Source organism: Belonocnema kinseyi, chromosome 3 (assembly GCF_010883055.1).
Source record: "Belonocnema kinseyi isolate 2016_QV_RU_SX_M_011 chromosome 3, B_treatae_v1, whole genome shotgun sequence".
Taxonomy (NCBI): domain Eukaryota; kingdom Metazoa; phylum Arthropoda; class Insecta; order Hymenoptera; family Cynipidae; genus Belonocnema; species Belonocnema kinseyi.
In genome coordinates this window covers 54,392,647-54,419,790 of record NC_046659.1, presented here as the reverse complement: position 1 = coordinate 54,419,790, position 27,144 = coordinate 54,392,647, and the positions used below count along the sequence as shown (strand labels likewise).

Sequence of the window (27,144 nt, the reverse complement as noted above, 5' to 3'; positions counted from 1 at the left end):
ATGCATAAAATAATAAACAATATGTAGTAACTTGAATCTTTTTGTACCTAGCATAAAATTCGACGGATTTCCAAATTACATTTGCATTTTGAATTTCTAAGAGTTTCTAAGAATTTCTAAAAGAATTTTGATTTTCAAATTTCATGGGTTTTTAAATATTTCTAAAGATAAAGAAAATGTTCAAAAATTAATTCCTACTTTCTAATTCCTATAGTTTTTTTCAAACAAAATATATTTAATTTTGAACTATTTTTAAACGTCAGGATATTCTACATACTTTAAATGATATAAAAATAAATTAACTTTCATTTTTACGGCTGCATATCCTAATCATTATTCAATGAATGGATTCATCCATGCCGTTGATTTAACTTGCATGATTTTCAAATGAGACAAGTTTATAGTTTAAATGCATTTTGAAACGGAGTTATCTAGATTTATAAATCTGGTTCATTTACAAGTTATTTCAATTTGGAATAAGTTTTGATTTCTAGTTTTTTTTTTCAATTCAATTTTCAATTTTCTGTCCCGCTGTTTAATTTCAACTTCATTCATTCTCAAACTCGAATCTTTTCTATTTGAATTCTTATTAATTGAGAAAGGGCCTCTAATTTGAACTATTTTTTAAAGAGTAAACTGTTAAGCTTGTAATAATTAGTATTTATAGAAATATTACTACATCTCTACCCTAGAACCACGAGGATAACTATCTTGAATTTATGAAATCACTTGATTTTCATTTTTTCCCTATTCCTACCTATGTAAAACTAGTTTTAATTTTCAATGCTTCCAATTCCGTATTTTTTACTCTTGAATGTTAACTGAATCAAATTTTCTAGTTAAAACCCTCCTTCAATTTCAAATCATTATTTTTTCGCGATATTCAATTAAAAATATATGGACAATTAAGACATTCATTAGAAAATATATTTTGAAACAGTACGATTAAAATATGAATTTGTTAAATTATTCAATTTCGGAAGTTAATTTTTTTTTAAATATTCAAACAATAAGTGTTACAAATTAAAATGGTAGAAATTTTGAAAAATTTTCTTTAAATAGTCGAAAACATCAGAGAATACAAGGTCTTAAATGGAAAATAATAAAGAACAGTTAAATTTGTAGTATTTTAAATTATTTGTTGTACATATTAGCGTTTGAGACTATTTTCCGGTATATGTTTCTGTACTCGAGACGGTAGACATGTTATTTTACCTCATCATCGAAAATCGAAAATATTTTTTAAGGCAAAAGTGAATAAATAAAAAATAATTAGCAGGCAATTACGAGAAAATAGTGCTGTTAGTGACATTTTTTGAAAATAGTGGCAAACCTTTATCTGAGTAGTCGTCCACAAGGAGAATTTCTTCCAAAAATTGAGGAGGTGTTCTGTTCAGGACGCTGTGGACAGTCCTCATTAAAACTGACCAACCCTCATTGTGAAAAACGATAATGACGCTCGTGCGAGGTAATTTTTCAGGATAATTCCAGTGCTTGCATCTATAGTAAATGTGGAAATAGGTTAATACAAATTAAAAACAAAAGAAGTGAATCTGAATGAAAATAATGTAACGTTTAAGAAGAAGGGACATACTCCGCAGGTCTCGTGTCTGGAATGGCTCTGTCTAAAGAAATTTCATCCGAACAGACCATGTTCATCCCGTATTCAGATTCAGACTGCTGAATATCATTTTGTTGCTCATCTCTTAAAATATGAGGCTTTCCATATTCACCAGGTCCAGTCCTGGGTTTTACATCTCTGGGTTCAAAGTTACCCAATCCATCTACAAGAACAGGCTCCTGAAAAGTGGAAAACGTACTTAAAATAATTAGAATAAAATAATTAAATCTAAGGAAGTCTAAATAAATATAAATATTAGAAATGCCTTAAAAACTTACTGTTATTTGGTATTTTATGGGAACCAAACAGTTTAACTTAGAGGTGAAACTTAAATTCTCTTTAAAGGAAATTCGAAGTATTCGTAATTTAAATGAAAAATACCGTTACTCTATCTTTAAAATTTGCAAATGTGTTTTTATTTTTATTAATTCAATTCCGTCCTTTAAAGTAGAAGTTGTTTCATTTTTAATACCTCTACTTACAAATGTGTACAATTCTTAACGATCTTAATTTTCATTTAATTAACTTATAACAGCTTCAAGTTACAAATTGTTCAATTCTGAAGGAATCAAGTTTCAGTTTAAAAAATTAATAATTCGCGTTCTTTTATTTCTAACAGATTTACATTGAAATTTTTTAAATACCATTTTCAATTTTCAGTGATTGAATGAAACCTGTATAATTGTTTAAACTTGAAATATTTATTATGGCTTACAAATTAGTTGATTAAAAAAAAAATCGCTCGCAAGTTTGAGCGCGCACACATCTGTGCACAGACATTTCAAAATTAAGCGTTAAAGCATCGAAAATTGTATTTTGGTGATTGTGAATTCTCTTTTTGTATATTACATTTATTCCTGTATCTCGACCTGGGACTGTTTATTCAGATATTGCAAAATAAAGTACGAATATTATTTATCATGATCACTTTAATATTTGTTCCTTATTGCATTAAATACAAATTCATATATCTTTTTGGGGTGTACAAATTTTGCCCATTAATTTTTTTTTCATACCTTGCGTCGTATTTAAAAAAGATTGTATTTTTTTTATATTCAATGTTATTTTTCACGATTAAAATAAAAACTGCGCAGCCTATCAAAAAATAAATGATAGCAAATGTTCAGCTTTTTTTGGGTAAACAACTTTTGTTTCTTCATTTTTTCATCCTCGTGTCGCTTGTACTAAAATGTTTATTTTTTATTCTTAATGTTATTTTTTTACGAATAAAACCAAAACTACGCTTCCTATCACAAAGTAATTGCTAACAAATTTGTAGATCTTTTTTGGGTGCATAATGTTTATATATTCATCTTTTATTGTATCTTGCTTAGTTTGACAGCAAAATGAAATTAAAAATTTTTTTTTGTGCGATCAAAATTTATAGGGCTTTTAAAAAGCAAGGTTTATTTTCTTATGCTTTTTTCATATCGTGCGTTTTTTGGCTTAAAATGTTAATTTTCGTTTTTTTTTAACTTTGAAAATAATATACAGTATATAAAATGCGATTTGAAAAACATTTTATCAGAAATATAAAAAGCATTAGGAATTAATTTTAGTTTTTCATTGGCCCACGATGATAATTTTATTATTTCAGTATACAATATCGTGACCGAAAAGTTTATAAATTCTAATTGAACATATTGTAACTAATCCTTCTTAGTTCAATTATAACAATTAAAGAATAGTAGATTGTGAATGTTTATACGCCATGGATATTGATAATATTAAAAAATTATACAACTATTAAAACAAGTATTGAATAATATATATTATTACCTGTATAGAGCTTTTGACTAGGTATCCCTTAATAGTTTTTACGTGATCATCCGAGGCGAATGATAGTAGTGTATACAGAATCACAAGAGCGAAAAATGCTCCAACACTTATTTGAAATAAGCGATTTCTTCTTAACTGTACGATTCGCATCTTTTAAATGTTGTGTAAACTGAAAGAATAGCATTGTTTATTAACACACAATTTTTCATCGTTTTAAATAATACATTTATACAAGATATACATTTTACGCTAGGGTGCCTCGTGGAATCCCTTTCTTTCGCTTTTCTAAAATCTTAAAACGTAATTTTCTTTCTTTTGATAAAATAATGATCCATTATTTTATTAGATTAAAACAAATTTGATGTCGCTAGGTACGCTTTTTGCCGAAAATGCGTATTCTTAACTTATTTTAATTTTAATTATCACGTGAAATGCATGAAATCATTTATCAGGGTACCAAAATAATATTAAAATAATCAAAATAATATTGAAATAATCATAATAATATCTGACAATATGGCATGCACTGCTTCTGGTACTGATTTGAATAAAAGATATGAACAACGAGGAAGATTTGCAGTACTAAGAAAAATAATGAAATTAACATGTGGAATTACGATGATAAATAATTAAATTTGCTATTTTATATTCTTCTTTTTTTATATTAGTGTTAAAAAAATAAGGAAATGTGAGAATTTGGTCTTTCATTGTTGTAACTTGCTTTGTTTTTTCTTCGATTAAATGTAAAAAATAAGTTTTCAAATACCGGAAATTGTTGTAAGTAAAGTAAGTAATGTTTCTGGAAAAATTTGCAATTAAAAAACTTGTAGGAATTAATCATTCTATTAAAATATCAATTATAGTTTTAGGTTTTCTTGCAATATTTTTTTCAGCTCTTCTATTATTCTCAATATTAAAAAGAAATTATAGTAAAAGGCTTTATAAAACAAAAGCACAATTTAATTTTAAATATCATTTCTAAATGTTAAAAATTAAATTCATTTGTATTTTGAACTTATGTTCTGAAATAAAAATTTCAATATAAATCGATATTATTCCAAAGATTCACAGATTAGATTAAATTATATTAGATTCATACAAATATGTACGAGTCTTAAGCACAAATTAGATGTTAAGATTTGTAAATAAATGTCAGGCTTATAATTTTGAGCTTGATGATGATAGAATTGTTTGCTCAAATTTCAGTTTTGCGCCGGTTTGTTTTTTCATTCATTTTTTGTCAATTGTACAATATTTAATGAAACAACTTCAACGATTTTTGAGAAAAATATGAAATTGAAAAAAAGTTTATTCTTATCTGATCCTGATATAAACTTGGTCAATAATGGGCACAAATTAGGATTGCAATCCCTCCAAATTCTATGACTCTAGCTAAACTTATTTTCGAGTTATCATAAAAATAGTGCACACACGTGAGCACGGACATTTCAAAAAAACTTATTTTTTGACTCTATGAGGAAGCAAAAAGATCAAGAAAACTGTAATTTTGGTTAATGAAAAACATAGGTTTCTCGTTGGAATTTGGAAGTCTGAATTGCTATTTTTCAACATCGTAACCCTTTAAAAAATGTTTGAACGGCTGGAAGATTACAATGTTTGTAACTTTTGGAAGTTAAAAAAAAGTTAAAATCATGAAAGAAGTAGAACACAAAAGAGGCAATAATTTTGTTAATAACACAGAATGAAGATGGGCTAAACAGGTCATACCGAAAATTGTTACTACAACGGATAAATTAATCGGTATAATGTCCCGTTAAAATCTGAATCCGGTCAACTATATATGTTTGGAAATGTCATTGGCCATTAACCTATTCAACTTAACCTACTATCTTTCATGACTTGTTGCTGTGCACAATTTCAATGAAATTTTCACTCACCTTGCATAGAAGTAAAAAATATGACTCATATAATATTATTTAATAATTGTTTACGTATTGGATTTTGCCCCGCGATCTGTGATGAACACTTTTTAGATCTGACAAGTACACACAATGTACAAAAACTTTATGCATGCATGCTTCTGCGACACTATTCGATGTAGAGCCAATCAGCTAACGAGACAACGTGTCGATTCGAGAAGTCACGTTCATCGTTCACTTCAATGTCTGACTACTAAGGCAGTTTCTACTTAATACTCTTTTTTTTTTAATTTTTCCAGAATCCTACCTTCTTTTTAAACAATTAAAATAGCAGATAAGAAATGTATTTAGATTTACTTGTCCGGCATGTGCTGTTTTGTTAATTATTATCATTTATTTAATTTCTTTAATAAAATAAAAATTACTATTTTCTTGAAAAGTTAACCTCTCTTTGACGTGAACAAGAGCGACGTTAGAAGAAATAAACTTTTGTCAGGCAATAATAAACTATCTCACTTCATCCTTTTTTATATCACTTGATTTTGTAAATTGTTTTTTATTTTTATAACAATTTTAAACGTATTTTTTAAACGAGTACTGATTTAAAACCTTTAGGATTTAAAGTAAGCGCCAAGTATTTTTCATAATTGCGCATGCGTGGTTTTCACCAATCACTTAACAGCAATGAACAGTTTGCTGTGGGCTTGTGCTTGTACTGCTTGTCACTGATCGTTTTAGAAGTTTTTTTTTGTGTGTTATCAAATATTTCTTTGGTGTTATTTTCCGAGACATTTACACATGGAGAATAGATATAAGGAGACCAATCTGTAATACATGGACTTCACCAAAAGCGGTCACTTTTCTGTTGCCAGAAGTACGCATATGCACCATGTGTAAAATCACACTTACGTATAGTTCAAAAATTTCCGAACGTGGCGTGCCAACCGCACTTAAAAAAAATATGGCCGCCTCCATTGTTTTGTTTTGACAGATCGCTTGAACGAATAAATAATTGACAATCAGACAGGATTTTTTGAAATGTTTGTGGAATAAAAAATTATTTGCTATGGAAAAGGTAGGTAGTATGTTTATGAAAATATAAAATTACTTTTACCAACACTATGCGTGCAACAGGTATTCGACGCGTTCGTAACAAAAACAATAAACATGGAACTTATACCACTCTGAAAGTCTTGTACACTACACTTGAAACCACACTTGTTAGAAACTTTCGCTTTTATACAGCGATTTTTAATTTCAACATTCTTTCCTTTATTCGCAACCTATTAATTGTTAAATCATTATTTATTTACATTTGACTCGAGTTCACATCGGCAGCCATATTTTTTTTAAGTGCGGTTGGCACGACACGCTCGGGAAGTTTTGAACTATACGTAAGTGTGATTTTGCACATTTTAGTGTGTGCGTACTTCTAGGAACAGAAAAGTGTTCATTTTTATTTCCACTAGTTCGGTCTCCCTATGTATATTCTCCATGCATTTACAGTTATTTTCGTGAAGTTTATTAGAAAAATCAAGTCAAATCGAGTTTTTAGGGCTGCGTGATTATTCGCAATGGTAAGCTTTCAAGTTTTACTCTAAATTTACACGCAATATTTATATTTTGGAGCAAACACGTGTTTTAAAATTAAGGTTAGATTTAATGTTAAACGTGAAAATCGTAATAACAGTGATTACCATGAGAAACAAGTTGCTTTGTTCATTTGCCAAGATTGTTGATGATTTATACGTCAATATTTTAGAGTTAGATTGTTACTTCATTTCAGTAAGGAATTTTTTTTCTTGTCCTAAACATAGAACTCACATTTCCTTGTGGGAAAGTTAATTGGTAAAAATGGTGAAAATACTGTGATATTTGTTAATTACCATAATAAATTGAGAACTGTATTTTCTACAGCTTTACATTGATTTATCTTCATTAGAATGGATTTTAATCCAATGGATCAAAATAGATTTTTTTCAGATTTTATTCTGAACCAATCTATTTAGATTATTACATTTTATAAGTAGGAAAAGAAATAATACAATAAATTTATACATTTCTAAAATTGCCTATATATAAAATATTCTTTATGCAATAATGCCCATAAAAATGTTTCAGAAATTGAGGTACAAATGAATTAGCCTCAATTAAAGTAACTCTTAAAATATTCATAAGGAAACCCTGCATATTGGAATGAATCATGAGTTTAGTTTCTATGTAAACAATTTTATTTAAGGGCATGTGATACTTAGAAAATTGTCGATTTTACCAGCTTTAGGTTCCCCGGCTTTTTTTCTAGAATAATAAATATTTTGTCTTAAAATTTTGGGAAATGATAGCGAACATGCTGACGGACGTCCCCACACACTTTTTTTGTAGGTTAATTCAAAAAAGTTTTAATTTAGCAAAATGTGATTAATTTCCATAGCGCTTAGGAAATAGTATCGATTTTTTCAGTGTTAGATTCCCCCGGCTTTTTTCCTAGGATAAGAAATATTTTTCCTTCAAAATCTGGGGAATGATAGCGAACATGCTAACGGACGTCCCACACACTTTTTGTGTTTTTTTATCAAAAAATTTTTGATATTGCTAACAACGATCGACGTGAAGTTGGCACAGCAACTATGAAAAAAACTTCACGCTAAAACCTCACTTTTTAATATTTTTAACATTTTCTTGCGGGAATCGTTTGGTGGTCGATTGGTGGTGTTTGGTAGTCCACTTTTCACGTTTGTTGGTCAAAGTTAAAAACTATATGGTACTTTGAAAAAAATGACCAGCACCCCAAAATTTTACTATTTTGAATTTTGTTTCCACCAAAGCGCTCCAAAATCGTTTGGCGGTATTTGGTATTCCACTTTTATCGTTCAACGATTAAAAATAACGAAATTATTGTAATTTTTATAAATTTCTAAAAAAATAACGCATATGTTTCCGCGCATGCGGTCCCGCGGCGTACTCGTGTACTTGTCATTGGCGCGAAAGTTTTAAAACTAAAGAATACCAGAAATACGACAGAAGATTTAAAAAAAAACAGAAGTAGCGATCAAACGACCAGAGCTGACTATCGTAAGAATATACCCAAATTTGAAAAAGCCACAGTCAGTGGACCGATTGAACTCTATTTCAAGACCGAATTTTTCATTACTGAAATATTCTAGTATCTTATTAATTTATTAAGAACACTGCCCTGCACATTACTGAAAACCAACTTCACACTTGTGAAAACTATCTGTATTGTCTATATAAAATACTAAATCTGAAAATATTGAGTAGAAATAAGATAATTTTATGTAAAATGGATCCTTTTTTTCTAAATTCTTGCTAATTTTTATATTTTAATTATTTATTTGCAATAAACTAATGTTATCACTGCCGCAATTAATTTTCCAAGTTGAAAAAGCAAACCCACTCGATACTGCTTTGCCTTATTTATTTTGTGTCGCATGACGTAAGAAAATTTAGTTTCTTTCAGAATCTCTAAAGTGATCATCGTATATTTTTATATAATGATTTTCTCCAGTAACGCCCTTCTCGTATGAGATAGATGGCAGCTAATAAATAATGTATCGTTTAATTATGGAAGACAACGCATGTTAACTAAATGGTGGTACACATAATAAAAAATTTTATTGTGTGCAAAAATTACTCAAATATAACTTTATTTCTTTTTTTTTAAATATAAAATTGCTGTTCTTTATTTAAAAAAACTGTTTTTATATCGTATTCCATAAAAATAACATCACATATGTTATATTAATTCTATGTCACATATTCTTTTTGTGAACTTAGGAATTAGTCAACATAGTATTTTATGTTTAACTGTTTATAATAAGTTATCTTGGAAAGTAAAAGCGACAATGGAAATTTGACCTTTTAGTCAACCTTGCCTTAAAGGTTTTGGATCTATGTTTCAACCTCAAAATTCGATTTCCTTATTTTACTCTATAAATATTATAATTAGATATTTTTTCGCTCTGTAGCGATACTCATTTTTCAAATATCAACGTTAGAACATCGATCGAACACCCTTTAAATCTAAAACTCCGTAAAGCGTTGATAAAGTATCAAAATTAATTCCTCATTATATAAACTTCTTACGTTTTTTTGTACGTAGTTTCTTACGTTTAAAAAATACTGCAACTTAAAAAGTAAATTAACCGCGTTTAAATTTAGGCTAAAGCTAATCTTTGGTTTAAACGGAGTTCGGACTTAACTTCTACTACATATTTAGAACAAAAAAAGTAGATTTTTTAATTTAAAAAAATAACGAGAAACTAAGAAAAATGTAATTAAATCTCAATGTTCTTGGATAAAAGTTTTCAGTCGCCAAGTATTAACAAAAAACAGGAAGAAGTTCCACATAAGCTAAATTGCCATCCTAATTCCAAGCATTTTCATTAGAATTTACAGGCAAAAATTGGTGTTGATTTTCTACGAAAAGAAAATCTGCGTTTGAATAGTCGAATCCTGCCTCTGGACATTATTTCGAATTCAGAAAGGAGAAATTATTGTTAATCTCCTCCACCCTGATCTGAGAAGTAGAGTTCAATCCGTCCACTGACTGTGGCTTTTTCAAATTTGGGTCTATTCTCTCGACAGTCAGCTCTGGTCGTTTAATCGCGTCTTCTGTGTTTTTTTTACTTCTGTCGTATTTCTGGCATTCTTTAGTTTTAAAACTTTCGCGTCAATGACAAGTACACGAGTACGCCGGGCGACCACATGCGCGGAAACATCTGCGCGCTGACAATTCTTATTTTTTTTAGAAAATTATAAAAATTACAATAATTTCGTTATTTTTAATTGTTGAACGATAAAAGTGGACTACCAAATACCACCAAACGATTTTGGCGCGATTGGTGGAAACAAAATTCAAAATAGTAAAATTTTGGGGTGCTGGTCATTTTTTTCAAAGTTCCATATATTTTTCAATTTTGACCACCAAACGTGAAAACACCACCAATCGACCACCAAACGATTCCCGCAAGAAAATGTTAAAAATATTCAAAAGTGAGGTGCTAGCGTGAAGTTAGTACCCCAAATTTGAAAATTCGATAAATTTTTCAATTTTGAGTTTTTGACCACCAAACGTCAAAAGTGGGCTACCAAACACCAACAAACGACCACCAAACGATTCCATATGATAATACCAGAGATACTAGGTTTTTTCATAGTTGCTGTGATAACTTCACGTCGGTTGTTGTATATTTCGAGGTTATGTATGTTACAATTCACCCGAGCGTTACTTCCGAACTACACAATACTTTTGGCCGAAAACTTTGGACTTACAAATAAACATAGTAACTAATCTCCCGGAACTAACCTTGTTTGCAGGCAATCAGAAAAGTTTATTTCATAAATAATTTCCAGATTATCGGAAAGGCAGAGATGAAAAACGACGTAACCTCAAAATAATGCATATGCATACAATTTTTATTTAGCACAATCAATTTTTTTTTATTATCCCTCAAAAAAGAGTCCGGGGACGTCCATTATGATATTTTATAGCATCTCCGAATTCAGTTTTAAAAAATTTTAATTATTGTGGAAAAAAAGCCGGGGAAACTGTGAATATCACATGCCCTTAAGGGCATGTGGTACTTAGGAAATTGTCGATTTTACCAGTTTTAGGTTCTGACGGCCTTTTTTCTTTAATAATCAATATTTTGTTTTAAAAATTTGGGACACGATAGCGATCATGCTAACGGACGTCCCCACACACTTTTTTTTTTGGTTTAATTCAAAAAAGTTTTAATTTAGCAAAATCTGATTAATTTGCATAGCGCTTAGGAATTAGTATCGATTTTACCACTTTTAGGTTCCGACGGCTTTTTTTCTAGAATAATCAATATTTTGTATTAAAAATTTGGGAAATGATAGTGAACATGCTAACGGACGTCCCCACACACTTTGTGTTTTTTTTTTTCAAAAAATTTTTTGAGTTTGCTAACAACGTATGTACATTTGGAGGTTATGTATGTTACAATTCTCCTGTGCGTTACTTCCAAACTACACAATATTTTTGGCCGAAAACTTTGGACTTACAAATAAACATAGTAACTAATCTCCCGGAACTAACCTTGTTTGCAGGCAATCAAAAAAGTTGATTTCATAAATAATTTCCAGATTATCGGAAAGGCAGAGATGAAAAACGACGTAACCTCAAAATAATGCATATGCATACAATTGTTATTTAGCACAATCAATTTTTTTTTATTATTATCTCTCAAAAAAGAGTCCGGGGACGTCCGTTATGATATTTTATAGCATCTCCGAATTCAGTTTTTAAAATTTTTAATTATTGTGGAAAAAAAGCCGGGGAAACTGTGAATATCACATGCCCTTAAGATCAAAATGAAATCTACTTTCTTATGAATAATTTTATCCAAACAGAGCATGAAAAATATTCAAAATTATATTTCCAAACTACCTCCTTTTCGGCTCATTAGAGACAGTGGGTGTATTTATTTAACGAACACAAATTGGGATCAGCTTATTTTTTTTATAAAAAGTAATGTTTATACGTTTATCAATTTCTCACTAATGAATGCAAAATTAGGCAAAGTAACTTTTCTTTTTTTAATATCTATAATTTATTTGTAGGTATAATATGAGTTTTTATTAGCATACGATTCTTTTAATAAAACCTTGTAGTTTTCTTATAATTACTCCGTGATGAGACCTACATTTGTGTCGAAAAATTTTTGAATCTCGTGTAGTATAAAACAAACGGAAAAAGAATAAGGAAAAAGTGAGAGGTTGGTTTTGGTTGACTTTTTCTTCGTTTTCTCTCTTTTTTCCTTTGTTATTTATTTGTCTTTAATTAGCCGAAAAGTAGGTAGTTTAGAAATATTATTTTTAATTGTGAATATTTTTCATGCTCTGTTTGCATAAAATTGTTCATAAGAAAGTAGATTTCATTTAGATCTTAAATAAAACTTTTTTTTTTCTTTCGCATAAGCGGTACCCCTACCAATCGCCGTTTCTTTCGGTGTCAAGATAATATTAAAAAACAGATTCAAAGCTATATTTCAGCAAAAAGTATTGTTATTTTTTTTATAAACGTTATTCGTGTATTCAATCATTTGAAATCCTAAACCTTAAAAATGTTTAATTTAAGCCTGAGACTTTGATCAATTTGAAAGTAAAGCCGTCCCCACATAAAAAACTTCGGAATCAGGATTTGATCGCATTCTGTACATTTGCAATATTAAATAACAAGAATTTCCAAACGCAAATTTGAATAATTTCTAATTACAGCTTTTAGTTCAGATAATTTCAAATGAGTAGTTTGTGAAATTGAACAATTTTGAATTGAATCCTTCAACTTATTTTGAATTACAAGTCATAAATCAAAGAATTTCCTGAGCCAATAATTTTTTATTCTAAATATTCAGAATTTTACCATTTTTAATCGAAAATGGTAATAGTTTTGCAATTTATAGTATTCTATTTTTAACAGTGAGTTTGAAATTATTCAACTTTGAACGTTTAAAATTTCGTAGTTTTCTATTAGGAATGTTCAGACTGAAAATTGTTAAAGTTGGTAATACGTCAAAATAAAAATGGTTTTATTTAGATGGCTTTTCTTTGATACTGAAACTCCACTTTACTAGGCGTTACGGGGGTACACTCAATGGCCTTCGCAGTCAATCGGGGTTCGATGAACGATTCTTTTCCTTGCTTGTGTCTTCTTATAGTCCCGAAACGTACACTGCGCAACTCCGCTGACCACCTTATCCGGTATATCATGTTCCGGTAAAACGAGGTCCAAGTGTAATTGTTTTAGAAAATCTTTCTGACAGCATTTACTGCCATTTGAAAATTACGGTGAAATGTAATAATATCAGAATTCGCAATATCAACTGAATATGAAACATGGAAGTTTTAATTAAGATGTTTTACTGTGTTTACAGGGAAAGAATAAAAAGACTCGGAGGGTGGTGATGCAGAAGTTTGCACAAATGAAGAAAATGATCAGTCTCAGTGATCCTCGAATGTGAGTACAATTTAAAAAATATTGAAGATAATAATTCATTGTCCATGAAAATGGCTTCTGAATATATTTCAGAAAATAAATTTTCTCCTTGCATTACCCTATTTGCAAAAGGAATTTGCTATTTTTTTAGTAATACAAGTTTTGTTGCTGTTATAAAAACATATTATTTGGCGAAGATTTGAGACGTACAATAAAGCAATTTGACCATAAATAATTTTAAATGAATTAACGATTTGTTCAATGAAAATTTACTTGCTAAAATCCTATAAAAAACATTAATTATTCAGTAATTATGCTAGCTTCAATAAAAATAATTTGAGCCATTTTTCAGAGAATTTAAAGTCATTTATTTCAAATTTTCGTGTTATCTCTAATTATTGTTACATTCTTTTAAAATAATTATTTCAGTAATAGTGGTTGGACGTAACTATAAAGTTATGATTAAGAATGAGTTATTGCATCAGTATACCTCGAAGAAACGAAGTCTTTTTAGACAGCAAAAGATGCACTTCAACTCACTTGCCTTTATAATTTACTGCACACATTTCGAACTATAAACAACACTGCGTATTTATGTTTTACTTTGGTACAGTGCTATTATATAGTTTATTATAAACAGCCTATAAAACGAAGCGACATGAATGGGGTGAGAAAAAACACCTTTTTCCATATACGATTTAATGTACAAGGATAATATAACGTGACAAAGTAAGAATAAAACATTTTTATCAATACGGGTGAGGTTAATATCACGGAAAAAAGTTATCGTTTTGCTGCTGTATTTGACAAATTTCTTGGTTTTTGGTATTACAAAAACACGACTTTAACAAATAAAAAATATATTATCTAAGCTTTCAGAAAATATGCACGTATCTCATAAAAAGTATACAATTTTGTAACCAATGCCGATTGACTTTTATATTTCAGAAAGCCGGAAAAACGTGCGCCACCAAAGAAAAAAAAGCCAGAAGATCCTAGAGAAAAAGTTAATGCAGTGTAAGTAAATAATGAAAATATGGATGAAAATTAAGAATAATTAATAAATATAATACATAATTCATTATTATAAATAAATTACTCATTTTTATTTTTCAATTTTAGGCCGCAACAATCTTCAGCTCTTTTCTTCGAGTACAACACACAATTAGGGCCACCCTATCACATTCTAATCGATACGAATTTTATCAACTTTTCGATAAAAAACAAACTTGACATCATACAAAATATGATGGAGTGCCTCTACGCAAAATGTATTCCCTATATAACAGATTGTGTTCTAGGTGAATTGGAAAAACTCGGTCAAAAATACAAAATTGCTTTAAAGATTATAAAAGATCCGAGATTCGAAAGGCTGGAGTGCAACCACAGAGGCACATATGCTGATAATTGTATCGTCAACCGAGTAACGCAAGTAAGTTATACAAAAAGCTATTAGAAACCCTGTTAGAAATTTCTGATAGAACTTTCTTTTCGAAGCTTTCCATATCTTTCAAATCCTTTCCGAAATCTATATCCGAAACCGTACCACCACTTGATTTCAGATTCTTTCAGAATTTAACAGAAAGTGTCCCAGCGGTATCTTTCCGATCTTTTCCGAAACTGTCCCGTACGCATTTTTGTCAGTTTCTATCAGATTTTATCTGAAAATTAAATTATGTAACATTGCTATATAAATGTTGTTTAATAGAATTTCATGTGTCATCATTATGTAATTGTAAATAAACTTTTGAAATTAAAATATATTGAAGGATTAGAAAGTAAAAAATTATTCATTTAATAAATTTCGACATTTAATAATTTTCAAACACAAAATAATATATATTAATATTAATATTAATGATTATTATGTATAATTAATAATTTCTGATTATATCTGTTCAATAAACGGGACATTTCTGATAAAAGCTGATAGCGCACTAGCGGGGCATTTCTGATAAGATCTGAAAGAAATATATTGGGGCAAATTTTCGGAAAGAAACTGACAAATTTGGGTGCATATTTCGGAAAGATTCTGTTAAAATCTGAAAAGAATATTGTTCCTACTGTTTCAGAATCTTTCCGCTTTTTTAGACAGGGAACCGAGCATATGGCGCAGTAGTATAAAATATGACAGCGACAAACGGCAGAAAACCTAACTTGAAAATTGCCTAAAATTAAATTTTAACCTTAAATAGTCGTTTGCTTTGTAAAATAATGGCTATAATCGTTACCAATAGTTTAAATATTGTTAAATTTAATAAAAAAATTAAATTGGAATATAATATCCCGTTTGTATTAGTACATGTTTTTCACACTAGTTTGCGCCTTGGATTTATTGCCGTTTCTAAATATAGAAGTCTTATATTTTCAGATTCACGATTAAAATTATTTAATAATATTAATTTCGTCCTTTTGTTTCTAGCACAAATGCTACATTGTAGCAACGAACGACAAGGACTTAAAGAGGAGAATCCGAAAAATTCCGGGAGTTCCAATTATGTACGTGGCCCAACATCGATATACAATCGAACGAATGCCGGATGCATATGGCGCTCCTAAAACATAACGTACGTTATTTTTAGTTAGCTATTAGTTATTTTTTGCTTACTATACTAAAATATTTTAGTGTAGTAGAGTATATATAAGGATCTATTTTGTTAGATATTAATATACTGTTTTATAAAATTATGGTTGTTGATTTTGACCCTAATTTTATCCTTCTTCCAATACGATCCATCCTTCCACGATTTAACCATTAGGTGGATTGTAAGAATTTCATAGGTTTTTTAAATTTAAGAATTAGAGATTTAGAAATAATATTTGTATGCTATTCACAAAATTAGTAGAATTCAATTGGAAGTTTTCCATGTTTGAAAGTACAGTTTTTCCATTCTGCAAAATTCGAAATATCAACTGTTAAATTTTTAGAGTTACAATTTTAAATTTCTTCATTCCGATTTTCAGATACAATACATTTTATTTTTTAGAATACTCTTGATTGAATTTTGTTATCTACAAACGGGTAATTTTCTAATCCCACAATTTTAAGAATATACTGAAAATAGTTCATTAAAAATTTTCTCTGCCAGTTTTCTCCAAATTTGATTGTATTCCTGGTCCAAAATTAGTTTGTCTTCTGAAAGTCGAAACTTTGTTTATATACTTTTTCTGTATCCTTGGGGTAACAGCATTAGATAGCTGAACACCAAAGAAGGGACATTTGTTCAGCTATATTTAAAAATTTAACTTCTACATTGAGAACGGAGTTTCTGGCAGTTTTCCACCAATTTATGGTTGTATTCCAAAAGTCGAAAAATTCGTTTTCTTCCGAGTGTTAACAATTTCTTTTGTGATTTTTTTCGGATTCCTTGTGCAAATAAGTTTAAATGGCGGACTAGTAAGAAGAGGACATTTGTAAAGTTCTGTTCGTAACGGGCATAGCAGGATAAGTATTTGAAAGTGGCCCCCGCCCTAATCTGTCCGGGATTTTTATTGCGAGTTTGTACTTATATATTATTATAAGATTTCCAAAATATCAGATCTGAAAAAAATGTTTGGGGGAGTTACGGGGATAAGAAAACAATCTAAAAACCTTTTTTATCGGGAAGGGCTGTAGCAATTTTTATGGGGAGAAAATATATTATAGATTTCGGTGGAGGGTATTAAAAAAACTAATGAATATTTTTTCAAAAAAAGGGTTAAAAAAATTTTCAAAATTTTTGCTATGTGAAGCTTTTGGGATACAAGCACCATTTGTTGCCCAAAAAGACTTTTGATTGTTTTGAATAATATGTTCAAGCTTGAAATGAATTGAAGAGGTAGAACAGGGTTAGAAAAATGAGAAATTTTCAGCGTACCGTATGATGTGCATGAAATAGGGTGAGGTATGTGTATGCAATCATATATAATTATTTTGTTACATTCTGGTTATTCAAACTCACAAAAAATAATATAATGATAATATGTCAGCACTATTATGACCCCAGGGCAGCTTTTTGAAGTGTTTTGGTAAGTGAATTCCATAATTTTCTTAAATATCGCCCCATCGAAACCCATAAAACATTTTCCCCCATAAAAATTGCTCCAGCCCTTCTCGAGAAAAAAATGTTTTTCGATTATTTTTCTCACCCCCATAACTCTCGCAATTTTTTTTCAGGTCTGATCTTTTGGAAAACTTAATCATACATAAATAAAAACTCACATTGTGTATTAAGGCAGAAAAAAGGGAAAATAGTCGGCAACCCAGTCCTACCCTCCTTGAAATCTAGCATGTGATGCAGATAGAAGATGTTTGGGCTTCTTGACAATTTATATAATATATCAGTTACCAGACTCACGGTTTAACCATAATCACTCATTAGAAGAGTACCCAAAAGAAATTTTAGCTATAAATAATAAAAATTGTGGTAGTTATGCATTTTTTTAATGGAAAATTAATTTTTTTATGAATTAAATTTTGAGACTTTTTTATACACCTCAAAATTATTGTCATTAAAAAAATAATCAGAATCTAATTTCTATATAATTAATAGCGCCTGTGAATTTTTTCAAGTTGATACAATCAGTACGACAACGTTTTAGTTAACTGGGGTCAATTTGACCCTATATAAGTAAATGTCATTTTTCAGAGGTATAAGTGATGAGGTTTAAGCGACCGCCTCGGAAAGGTTACAGTGCGTCACTATGCCCCGCACCAACACCATCAGGGTTATCAGAATGCTCAGGTCGAAACACAGGACGCTTTAAAAAGTTCTGAAAAGAAGACCATCGACTTAATTTTGTTTCAAGGTACATAAGTTAAAGAAAAAATTCTCTTGCAATTGGTGTTCAAAATTATAAGATTTCTCGAAAAAAAATCTGGTTCTGTATACACCAGAAAATTTTCATAATTTTCAAAAGAATATCAGAACAGATGGGGCAAAACCAGGATATGTTCTGAAAAATCAGCATGTCTGGTAACCCTTAATACCATGCCCCACCCCTATGTTACATTTATGTGTATCCTAGTCTAAAAGTAGTACGAAACTCAACCGCAGCATATCGTTAAAAGTTAAAAATGGGGCCTCAAAAAAACATGATTGGGAAGGATTTCATTTCTCTCCGAAAGGGCTTCAATCGCGAAATATTTCATTTTGTATTTAGACTAATTCAACATTAAGATATTATAGGCGAACTCGTATTAAAAAGTATTCTTCTTCCGTTCTAATCCGAGGTCGTTGCAAAACAGATTTCGAGAGAACATCTCGTGAATGCGAAGCAATACTTTTTAATCTGAAGTTTTTTTCAGGGGATATGCACAATATGCAATCTTACAAAGCGTAGGACAGCGTGTTTTCTACAGTTCTTTGCACTGGTGCCACCTGTTATTAGTGTCACATATTAGTATCAATAGTGGCTCACTTTGTATGTCAACTCGAGGAGATGGTTCATATTTGTTTCAAAGATGCACCAAACAGAGTATCTACAAGAAGTAGAAAAATTATCGTGCTGCCATGATTCAACCCCAATTATCTGAATTTTTTTCATCGAAATTGCAAGGTCAGTCAATTCAATAGGTTAAGAATTGAATGAATTGTTATATCTGAAAAGGCTTTTGCATATAGTGCAGGTCAATTTCCCCCCAAAAAATGCCGTAAATGTATAAAGGTTGGAACACATGTACCGTATATAGGTTAGAACACGTTTTTGGGCACCTTTACGCTATTTTTTCACTGAAAATCATCTTTGGAGTGACTTTTCTGAAGCGACATTTCAGAATGTCTCGTTACAAACGAAAAAGTAAACATGGGATCACTGATTCCGAGGTTTTGTAAAAATGGATAAAGCTGAGATTTGTAATTGCTCATTTTTATGTAAAAAAACAAAACAAATTAAACAAATAAATATTTAGTCAAAGATTTACTGTGGGATTTCAACATTATTCTGTACTTATTTTTAATGTTTTAAAAGGTGTCCCAGCCTACAGTGTAAAATTTTGTTGGCAGATTAGAAGTCGTGCAGAAACTCGACAGTAGTATTGAGCCCAAGATCAGTTTGAAAATATAATTATTAAACATTTTATTATTATTATTGTATGGTGGGGGTGGTGTAGATTTTTATATTGATCTAGAATTCCCGTGTTATTTATACGTCATTCACTCCGCTGACACTCTTTTTGTAAACTATTTGTCACCACACTTTTCTGTCCTGGCGTCTCTCTAGCTTCCTTTACGATCATGCACTTTTTCATGCAAACTCTTGTGTTTCTATGGATTCTTATGTCTCTTCAAATTAGGGTATCATTCACAGATTCTAACCATTCTTTTCGCGTTCTGCCTCTGGACACGCTGCCATTTACCCTTTACTTGAATACGCTTGTTTCGTCAGTCCTTCATCTTCTATTTTTTCAACATTCTCTCAACTAGTGTCTCCTCTACAACACATTCTTTGATGATTATCTCATTTCTCACTTTGTCCATCAGCGTTTTACCGTACATCATGCGCTGGGATTTCATGTTAATCGCATTAATTTTACTCTTATCCTTTTCTTGGTAGTCGAGGTCTCGATACCACACACCAAAGTCTGTAAAAAAATAGAGTTATGTATTGTCCTTTAGGCTTTACTTGATATATTTCTATTTCTGATAATGGGCCCTGCTCTACTGATAACCTTCTTACCTTAATAAATATCATTGTAGCGATTCGCCCCGGTCGACGGTACTTCTGGATCGTTTTAGACATTGCTGCGGAGGAACAAAAACGGTGTAGATATTACTGCGCCCCTATATTACAGACGTATAATAAGTAAAAAGATTATTTGAGTGGTGTTTTTTTATTAACAATAATCTCATTATTAAAAAAAGAGATAAAATCATAGGAAATTCACCTCATTTTTAATCCATATGGGATTCCACATGGATTTTGATATAAAACCACATGGAAAAATTGGGAGACGAAATAGAATAGGAACCTGTGAGGCTGTGCGGGAACCTGTATGCCATATAGTATATATGAAATATTATATCGATACCTGTGTGCTCAAACCTATTAATTGCTGCTACATAAAATTATACATTTTACAGGATTAAAATAAAAAAAATGAAAGCTGTTTTAAAACTATTATTGTTACAGTAGGGAAGCTTTTGAAGCGCAAAACATTTTTTAACATTACAACTTCTAAAATTAGTTGTAGATTTAGACTGATTCTGATAAAAAATTATACCATTATTATTTTTGTAATAAAAGTAACTTTCTATTTTCTGAAATACCTTTTTTGTGTTTAACGCTTGGGAGGTTAAAAATAATGTTACAAAAAAAATAGGGGATAACTTTTGGTTAAGAATATATTATTTTACAGGGTAATACTTTAGAATATTCATCTTAACATAATATTTAGGTTCTTTATTGTCACCCAGTTTTACATTTCAAGTCGCAGAATTAAAACAAGATACAAACTTTTTATGTGTTACGAAAAAAAAACGTGAAAATTTAATTTAATGAAAACAAATTTCAAATGAGTCCGGTCAAATATATCAAAGAGTCTTTAAATTATTCTCACTTTCTGTAATTTTAATAGGAAAATGTAATAAAATATATTTTGGATTTAAAAATGGTCAAATCGATTAAAGGGATAAGCAAAGTTATGGTATTAACTGTTCCTCATATTTTAATTTTCTTAATAAATTTTGAATGAGAAAATTAGAATTTTTATCATTTCCCTTAAAAGTAGGCTTTTTTATTGTTCAATAATTTTAACTGTTGATTTGATTTTAACAATATTCAATCGTGCAATCGGATATGCATCGTAAGTTGAAGTTATATACTATTCGAGAACTCGTATTTCCAGTTACCAAAGACTCGAGTCCTAAAATTGCAAGTTTGTTTCCGTTAAACGCCATAATTTCTTTAAATGCTTGAACTGGCAAACGTTGAACTTTGACTCAAGCCTTTAATTTTAATGCATCTCCAATAATCATATTGCACGAAAGAACAGACCGCAATTAACCTTCTACTAAGGGTGTAAGCTGTTTTGCAAAACCTCATAAAACATCCTATCAATTTCTCCTGTTACACGCGTGAGAGGAAAGCATGTATGTAGAGAAGGTTTGAACAATTAAACGTTCAAGTATCAGCAGCGAATATAATTGCCTAAAATTACGTTCATTAAATCGATGACCCAATGATGCATAATAATCGAATTGCAAATGTAAGTAAATGCGTTCCAGCTGACCATTTACCGTTAGAACGAAATGCTGAATAACTTAACACGTCCTTGATAAGATGAATTAATGATAAGGGAAGTAACGTGGGTGAAAAACTGATTGTCACGAATGAGACGATTCCTATCAGGGTATATGGCTGAACACAGTTTAGTTTAGCCTTAGTAATTGTAAGTTGTAGCTATATAAGGATATTATCATGTATACTGTTGTAGGGAAGCAACAGAAATGACCCATGAAAGCTGCGTATTATTTTGTGACCCGAAGCGACATCGTGTTTCCAACCGTCAATGGTGAAACACGCTCGATACTCTGGTTTGCAGTCCAACAACCAGCAACCATCGGACAAAGACCGAGAGATGCGAATTCTCTTCACCCGCGGGCTAAAGAAAGAAACTCGCACGTCTAGGTCCTAGGAGGTCTAACGTTCAACAATGAACCCTTGTCTCTATCCGTCTGTTACTGACCAGTGTTCAGTTCAATCCACTCACCAGACGTAAATCCCCCGTGATGTTTGACCTGTTCATAAAAAATATTCTCCACTGCTATTCGCAATAAGTACATTGCTTTATAGCCTCAGAGATTTCCTAAGATTTTATTTTTTTAATCAAACGGATAAGTAGCATTCTTCTGCTTTCTTATTTTTGAAATTCTTTAAAAACGTAATCACGTACATAGTTATCTTGTGAAACACAATTACACAAAAAGCCTTAAAACGGGAAAAGTGTGTTTCCAAACGTCGGTATGATCGGCTCATTAGAGACAATGAGGCTTTTTCTGCAATTCTGTAACACAAAAGGACTTTGTTAGAGATTATGTTTTTAAATAATTTTCAAAATTGACTTCGAAATTTACAAAAAAAAAGACAATAAGCCGTATAGCATAAACTTTGATTCCGTTCTTTCAAGTTCGGTTCTTGGTCAAATCCACAAGTATTCGGTTTGTTGGAGTTTCGTAGCCCCGAGCAGAAACCCTTATAGTTTTAGCACTTTGCATGCATTATTACATTCTCATTCATGAGAGTGTAATGTAATCGTCCAAATGTTCGATTTCTGGTTTTTAACGGATCGTTACGTTTTGGCACTCACAGAGTCCGAAAATGATCAAATTTTACGGCTGTATGTATGCATGCATGTATGTATGTATAGTTGCCTAAAATTAAAAAATTTAGATTATTTCCAAAATTTGAAATTTTTGAAGTTATATATGGGTAGAAAAATTGCAAAGTATCTAAATAAAATTAGCAAAGTTATGTACTTTTGAAAATTTTGAAAATGTTAAGAAAAATAGAAAAAAAATTTCTGATAGATTAGGATATTTCATTTAACTTCATTAATAGATATCAAATATATTTAGAAACTATCTCAATCACATTTTTCGATTAGAACAAAATTCAAAAAGTTAAAAGTTTTTCAAAAATTGATTTTTTTTTTAGTTTTAGATTTTTTGTCGAGTTTTCTGGTACATGCCAAAAATAATTCTAAATTATTCTAATGACATTTTTAATTTCGATAAAAAATTAAAAGTTGTATGCTTTTCAACATTTTGAAATTTTTCAAAAAAAGGAAAAAACTAATTTTTCGTTTAATACGTTAAGAAAGATCAATCCAAATTTGTACTAGATATAAAATAGATGTATTTCGAATTGATTGCCATGCAATTTTTTTATTAAGCAAAAATTCAAAAAGTTGGATCATTTTCATAATATGTCATTTTTGTTTTTAAGAGATACATAAGCCGTTCAATTGGACACAAATTATTGGGCGCGAAGCGCGAGTGTCTTAATGACAATGTAATCGTCAAAACCGTATAAGTGATATGAGAACCTTTTTAAAAAACAAATGGAAAAGAAATTTGAGTTTCCATTTATGGCTGTAATTGCTCAAAAGTTTTCGATTTAAGTTATATAATATTTATGATATTTGAAAAAATATAGTTAAAGTGCATGGATTGAACATAAAATACTTTGTTTTTCAAGCTCTGTCCATTTATACCAGAAAAAATGTTTCTCTGAGCCCTTCCAAGTCGGATTTTTTTTAAGGGGTCATAAATTTCCTCTCAGTTTCCCGTCGAACAAAAATTGGTAGATCTTGAAAAAGGCTGAGCGATCCTGGGTCACGCTGCACCTGTGGACTGTGAAGACCCCTGCACTAACCCTTTCTTATAAGCGATTGCCGACCTTTTCGCTCGATTTTTTATAGTTGCTAGAATTTTTAGTTACGATCTGGAATATTTTCAGCATTCTAGGTCTAGGACCCACAGATAATTTTTTTAGAAAAATGTCAATTTCACGGTCGGTTGAAAATTCGAATTTTCCTAGGTTGACATATATCTAATTATAATTAAAATAAAATATTTTTAGGATAATGAATATTTTAAATCTCTAACTAAATCTTAATTTAATCTTAAAAATTGTTGCAATAATTATGCAATAATTCATCCACTTTGACCTATAAGTGTCTACAACTTTTTTAGATTTTATTTATTTTTTGCTTATGAATATTTTTCTTTGGCATCTGCATAGTCAGTTTTTTCCACATCTGAAAGATTTCCAGCGTTCAATGGCCTAATTTTGAACTAAATGTGGTTAAATGTTTAGCTACAGCATTAGGGTTGCAGAAACTTTAAACGGATATGGTCGTTAATGGAAGCAGATTTGATAACATTGTATATTATTATAATTCCAGAAACTTTCAGGGGAAACGTTTTTTGATCATTTTAAAAGGTTATTTCAGTTTTTCATTAATATCTATCCTAATAATATTTGGTATAATAGTTTTAAAAAACTTCAAATTGAAAATTTTTTAGATCCGATCAACAAATTTACGCAGTTATGATGCCAAAAAAGGGACATAACTTTCTCACTAATCGTCAATATCTTTTGTCGACTGAGAACCAAAATATTTCAAAGCCAAAAAATCAATGTGAAGTAAATATTAAGATTTTGAAAATGGTGGACCCAATAGGGGATGAATAGAAGTGGTATTTTCTGTACTTATGAACAATGGGATATAATATGATATAAGAGAAACTTATTAGTGTCTGCAAAAAAAGGTTGATGTTCAGCATTAAAAGATTTCGAAAACGTAGAATATCGCGGCCCTTCAAATTTGAAAAAATGTTCCATTTTGGAAATGACAAACACAAATATTCTCTTAAAGAAAGAGGCTATTCTCGTCAACAAATCCTGCGGGACTGGTTCTGAATTTCGGGCTCGCTTTATATATCTATATAGACATATCTAATCGAAGAGAATAGCCACAGCCATATGATAGCCTGTGCACAAAATAGAGAATGCTAATTCAACACTCTACAGTCTACAACTCTACACTCTACAGTCTATGGGGGTAACAGACGTATAACCAGGACCAGGACGATTTCCCAGAAAGAAGGTCTACTGATTGGGATGCAGGATTTTACTGTTCGACACACTTCGAACCAATTCATTGACCTTTCCTTACACGTTGAAACAAGCAGGATTCGATCAATTCACTCCCTTCTGAATAATTTGCTCAATGCTTAATCAACTACTCTATAGTGATTATAACAGACAGTATTTTTTGTGAAAAATGGTTAGAAAATTCATGGGGGAAAAATCGGGATCATTCTGATTATTATAAAAGGAATTGTTAATTGAATATCAACTTCCTAGGAACACTTCCTCCCCTAAATATGAGTCAAGAATTAAAGATCTCTTTGATGACTCGATATCAATAGTGGTTTAATTGAGAGTTATAAAATCTCATTTAACAATTGTTAAGCAAATGCACAATTTTTGATTCATTGTCAGAATAAATGTCAATCCTCCCACCTCTTTCCTCCATGCTCTTTCTAATATCGAGAGAAACAACAAACGACTGACGCATATGAACGTTACTGCAGTGAAACGATAGATATTAATCATGCGAGGGCGCGAGCAAGCAATAATCCAAACGTCCAGCATCCTGCCGCACATTAAAATACAAAAGTACACGCAGAATGTTGAACTTCGTGCTTTTATTCGTTTTACGTCAAGGATTACGAATAATTTCTTTTACCACGAGTCAAGACAATATAAATTTTCTGTTGTCGTGCAGCAGCACTAAGTCAATAAGATGGATCCTCCTACGACATTTATTCAGATATAAACCATTATAAAGAGATATGCGCATTGCATGAGTGAGGCAAACAATCTGATGAGATTTTTGAAGGAATTGATGAGAGAGATTAAAGTGAACTTTACTTGGTATGCATTTCAATTGAATACTTAGAAAATTATGCACTTTCCAATTTATTATTACTATTTATTTGCCACAAACATTATTATATGCTCACTACCAGAAATATTAAATTGAACATTAATAATACTAACTTAGAATATGGTATAAGATTTGAAGTGTTTAATTTCGAAAATTCTCGGACTATACAAAAATTTGAATTTTTATTGCTCTAAGTTTATAATTGTTCAATTTTTAAAACTTGTATTTGAAGATTTTACATTTTAAGTTTTTGATGACGTTGAATTTATGTAATTGTACACCATTAAAGATTTGAAATTATTGATATTGTGCAATGCTGTAAGCACTTCAAATATTAAAAAAAAATGTTATATGCTTTTAGATGTAATATGATAATTGTCTGAGAAAAATCGGCAAATTCATTTATTGTCAGTTTTAAATGCTCAGCATTAAGAATTATTTAAGTGTGTAGGATCAAATGAAAAGTTTTTAGTTTTGATGACTTCCAATTTGCAAATATACAGTTTTGAATGTTTCTCAATTGGAGATTTCTAGTGGTTAAGCCATCTTCTTCAATTTATACATTTATAACTTTTCTCTTAAAAAAGAGGCGTGTAAAGAATTGTTACTAAATTCACACATATGATTAAGGATTCAATTTAAGTTGAGTTGAGAAGATTTTTATTTCATATTTATGTGCATGATAAATCTCACAAAAATTCAAGATTTATTGATATAAAATTTTATTTAAACAAGCTAGACGTATTCGAAAGTATTGAAACTTGTGTTTGACATGAACAAAAAAACTTTATTGTCAGAATGAAAAGTGGTATTCTTACAAAAGGTGAACAATTGCCATTTTTCAATATTTTCATTGCATTACTTTAATTCAAACAATTATTTTTGATGTCTAAACCTTTCCCTTTAAGATCAATTTTTACTTGCTCCGTACCAAATTTTACCTCCCTTTTTTATTTATTGATACTGTAAAAATCCAAAATGAAAATGTTGAAAGTTATATATATATATATATATTTAAATCTAAATTCTGAAGTATTTGGCTAATTTAATTTTCTTTCCAACAATGATAATAATGGGGTTGTTGCATATTTTAAAATATATTTCTTTCTTAGTTAAATTAAAAGAGCACTAGAAGAATTAATGTAATTACTGAATGCAAGTTTTTTAAAAATAAGTTTGATATTTTTTTAATGTTTAAAAAGCATACTTTTTGGATTTTTGCGGTAAAATCTGATTGTTTGAGCAGAATTAATATGGCCGCAAGGTTTTATATTTTAGGCAAAATTGTATTTTCAGCGAGATTTTCTTCCGGCTGTCTGCTAGATAGTTCATTAGTCAATGAAGCAATTGCAGACCATTATACTGATTGTTTTAGCGTTCTGCAGGATGTGACTGTTCAATCTGACAGGTTGTTTGAATTGAAATTTCAATACTTTTTCTTAAATAT

At 30.3% G+C, this 27,144-nt stretch overlaps 2 protein-coding genes across 13 annotated transcripts in view; one reads left to right on the top strand and one right to left on the bottom strand.

Annotated features, from left to right (window-relative positions):
- LOC117168840 (N-acetylgalactosaminyltransferase 7) overlaps window positions 1-5,485 on the bottom strand; it is an 11,366-nt gene extending 5,881 nt beyond the window's left edge. The window contains exons 1-4 of one of the 2 annotated variants that reach the window (XM_033354695.1): window positions 5,299-5,485; window positions 3,401-3,569; window positions 1,595-1,800; window positions 1,334-1,500 (exon numbers count right to left, since the gene is read on the bottom strand). In XM_033354695.1, the coding sequence (XP_033210586.1) occupies window positions 1,334-1,500; window positions 1,595-1,800; window positions 3,401-3,550 (523 nt within the window). In that variant the 5' untranslated portion in view covers window positions 3,551-3,569; window positions 5,299-5,485. Of the gene's footprint in view, window positions 1-1,333; window positions 1,501-1,594; window positions 1,801-3,400; window positions 3,570-5,298 lie in introns of those variants that run through there. The other variant, XM_033354696.1, reaches the window with a different exon arrangement.
- Window positions 5,486-5,976: 491 nt separating this feature from the next.
- On the top strand, window positions 5,977-15,946 carry LOC117169030 (rRNA-processing protein FCF1 homolog). Of its 11 annotated transcripts, none has more exons than XM_033355107.1 (7): window positions 5,977-6,154; window positions 6,801-6,857; window positions 12,900-13,120; window positions 13,200-13,282; window positions 14,210-14,278; window positions 14,384-14,693; window positions 15,684-15,946. In XM_033355107.1, the coding sequence occupies exons 4-7, from the start codon at window positions 13,230-13,232 to the stop codon at window positions 15,825-15,827; spliced, it is 576 nt and encodes a 191-aa protein (XP_033210998.1). In that variant the 5' UTR covers window positions 5,977-6,154; window positions 6,801-6,857; window positions 12,900-13,120; window positions 13,200-13,229; the 3' UTR covers window positions 15,828-15,946. The 11 variants fall into 11 exon arrangements, with proteins under 11 accessions (XP_033210998.1, XP_033210997.1, XP_033210996.1 ...); XM_033355106.1 differs by having other exon boundaries at window positions 6,787-6,857; XM_033355105.1 differs by lacking the exon at window positions 12,900-13,120 and having other exon boundaries at window positions 5,977-6,107; window positions 15,684-15,827.
- Window positions 15,947-27,144: the final 11,198 nt, after the last annotated feature.